The sequence below is a fragment of the Clarias gariepinus genome, chromosome 1 (assembly GCF_024256425.1).
Source record: "Clarias gariepinus isolate MV-2021 ecotype Netherlands chromosome 1, CGAR_prim_01v2, whole genome shotgun sequence".
NCBI classification, from domain to species: domain Eukaryota; kingdom Metazoa; phylum Chordata; class Actinopteri; order Siluriformes; family Clariidae; genus Clarias; species Clarias gariepinus.
Genome location: NC_071100.1, coordinates 39,768,304 through 39,771,159, shown reverse-complemented (window position 1 = coordinate 39,771,159; position 2,856 = coordinate 39,768,304). Strand labels below are relative to the sequence as shown.

At 32.6% G+C, this 2,856-nt stretch overlaps 1 protein-coding gene across 1 annotated transcript; it reads left to right on the top strand.

Moving 5' to 3' along the window:
• Nucleotides 1-405: 405 nt before the first annotated feature.
• On the top strand, nt 406-2,567 carry LOC128528930 (cystatin-like protein). The gene is made up of 4 exons (XM_053502132.1): nt 406-614; nt 1,043-1,156; nt 1,374-1,454; nt 1,567-2,567. Exons 1-4 carry the CDS (start codon nt 426-428, stop codon nt 1,684-1,686), a joined length of 504 nt encoding a protein of 167 aa, XP_053358107.1. The 5' UTR covers nt 406-425; the 3' UTR covers nt 1,687-2,567.
• Nucleotides 2,568-2,856: the final 289 nt, after the last annotated feature.

The following is a 2,856-nucleotide window of genomic DNA, read 5'->3' as shown; positions in this document are numbered from 1 at the left end:
TATTTTTTTTTTAAAAAGAACAGTTAGTGTTTTTTTATACGATGTAGAACAAATTCCTGTTTTATATTTCTTACCAGTTGGTTATCACGGATGACATCATATTAATAGGACACAGTAATTTCAATTTGAATTTCATCCTGAAAACCTTAGTATTATATAGGCTAGTAATCTATAAAAACTAAATTACATCTTGTAAATTAATCAAATAGTTTATTTACAAGTTATACACGTTTCAATAAATTAATGCAATATTATAAGTTCTCACTCTGCATGCAACATCTAAACATAGTGTTTTATCTTGTGAGAATAAGCAGATATGCTATACCAGCATATGGGTGTTTTGGGTGTTGTGTGTGTTTGAGTCCTAAAGGGCAGTAGTTGATTAAACACAACTTGCGACACACAGCTCAGTGTTCCTGCACATCATGGATGTTGCACTAAAGTTGTTGCTGCTGGCAGCTCTGACTCTGCTGGTTTCTGCTCAGACACCCACTGACTACAGACACCTGTCTATTACATTACAAAAACACATTGACAAAGCGCTGGAAGAAGGGAACCGTAGATTTGGAAAGGATCATCATGTTGATTTTCATTCATTCTTAAAAGCTCCAATGGTAAGTTCTGTCAGTATTTTGAGGAGTTGCTTTTGTTTGTGTAAATAACACTTTAAATAAAGTATGGGTATTGGTAGAATTCTTGACATTGACATTGTACCACTGATTGCATCTGCAACATATAATCTAAAACATTCCAACAAGCAAGTTTAAACAATTATATCATTTTATCAAGTTGTTTTATCTGTGTAATTATTACAGCAAAATCTAGTCACTGTTAGTATTTACATTGGCGTGGGGTTTGAGGCATAAAGTAACATCACAAATTAGATCATTTAAAATAAAACAATGTAATAAATAATAATGGTAAATAATGGTAAAATCTGTAAGTATCACATAACTGACTATTTCATGTTTACCACCTCGCCTTCAAATCAACATTTACAGCCATGTGCATTAATGTGGCAACTCAATACTCTTTTTCACAGACTATGCAGAGCAGCCTGAATGTTAATGTCCTTCTGAAAGTCACAACATGCAAGAAGACTGATAAGAACGCATATAAGCATCGACATGAATGTGATACTCAAAAAGAAAAAACGGTGTGTATGATCTTTATTGCCTAATTCTTAACCTCATGAAGTGTTTAACCTTTTGGATTAATGCCTTCAGCCTTTTGAAATTGACAAAGCAGTTTTTATTTAATATCAAAAAGCCTATTAACCATAGAAACACTGCGATCATTGATATTTTATAGCATTGAAAAACTTTGCTAAACAAAACTTTCTTTTAATTTTACTTATTTATTTATTAATTTAGCCCTGGATCGACTGTCTTGTCTGTAAAACGACAAGTAAAACAGAACTGGTTCACTGTGCCATATGGAGAGAAGTACTTCATGTAAGTATACTGCAGCAGACCTAGAAATAATCACCACAAACTAAACACATGATCTGTACTTGGTGATAAAGTTATTTTAAACAATTTAAAATGTATTGCTTCATTGTTTCAGGGAAAGCACCAGGAAATTCGAAAAACCTGTGACGTTAATCACATTGGAAAATCAAGCATAATGGCCCAAAAAATGCCGAATGACAATACGAAGCAGGCTGGATGTCTTGGATGTATTTAAAGCTGCACAACTCTTTCTATATACATCTATACACATACAAGTTCTTACTATATAGATATGCACGTAGTTACATACAATAGTTAGGGATAATTAACTAAAAATGTAATTGTGAACTAACTTAATTTTTTAAACTAATGGCAAACTTACTTGTTCTAGCAGAAGTGAAAATTAATATTGTATGCATAAACAGGAAATCTGAGTTCAGAGTACACTGTTGAAAAACTAAATTATATTTAATTTGCTACATTTCCTGATTTGATTCTCACATTTGTACTCAATAAGTGTGTTATCATAGTATATAGTTCTTTTGTACCCAGGTAAAACCTGGTAAAGTAAAATATTTCTTTTCTGCATGGCCTTTACGTGAAGTGTTTTAACAGTCATAATGACAAAGGACAAAATGTGTGGGGCCGGATCATGGATATCTCAATAGCCTGAATTTAAAAATACATTGCAGTCTTCAAGAGCCACCTGAACTCTAATGTTGTGTGCCTCATACACTATTATCAAATCAAAGTACAAGAGGCAATTTGCCCTAAAGCCACCTTTTAGTGAACGGTAGATATGTGCACTGGTTAAATAAATAAAAAGTTAAAGTGTAACTGCTATCGTCCAAATATGTGATATTGACCACCTCTTTAAATATTGACAACAACTACAATTATGACTACTCTATTTCCTAATTTTTATGATATTGTATTTGTGGCTGTTCAAATGTAACATTAACCCTGTCACTGTTACTTAATACAATTTTAGAATACTACTATTATTATTTTGCTTGTAAAACTGTCTAAGGTTACCTTGAACATTTGTTTCCATAGATCCAGATTAAATGTCAATCTTGTTTGTCATTCATCCTTCTCATAACATGGTGGACATACTGTATGTACTGTTTTTTTGTGGGTTTTTTTTTGCATTTATTAAAAATTTTTGATTTAATTATTTTAATGTATGTTATTAAAAATCCATACAATCCAGACATATTGTAAAAAAAACACACAAACAAAATGATAGTTCATCCTTTACACATTTATGCATTTATAAATTTATAGCTGTCACGAACAGTGCTAATCAATCAGACGGCAGAAGGCCCTCCAGAACTTGGCAGTGAACTAGGGCCCTCTGTCCGAGACAATGCCCTTTGAGAACCCATGCAGACGGACTGTGTGC

Coding starts and splice junctions, on each gene's coding strand:
- LOC128528930 (XM_053502132.1), top strand. CDS start 426: ATGGATGTTGCACTAAAGTTGTTGCTGCTGGCAGCTCTGACTCTGCTG. Junction 615..1,042: donor CATTCTTAAAAGCTCCAATG/GTAAGTTCTGTC, acceptor TCTTTTTCACAG/ACTATGCAGAGCAGCCTGAA. Junction 1,455..1,566: donor TATGGAGAGAAGTACTTCAT/GTAAGTATACTG, acceptor TCATTGTTTCAG/GGAAAGCACCAGGAAATTCG.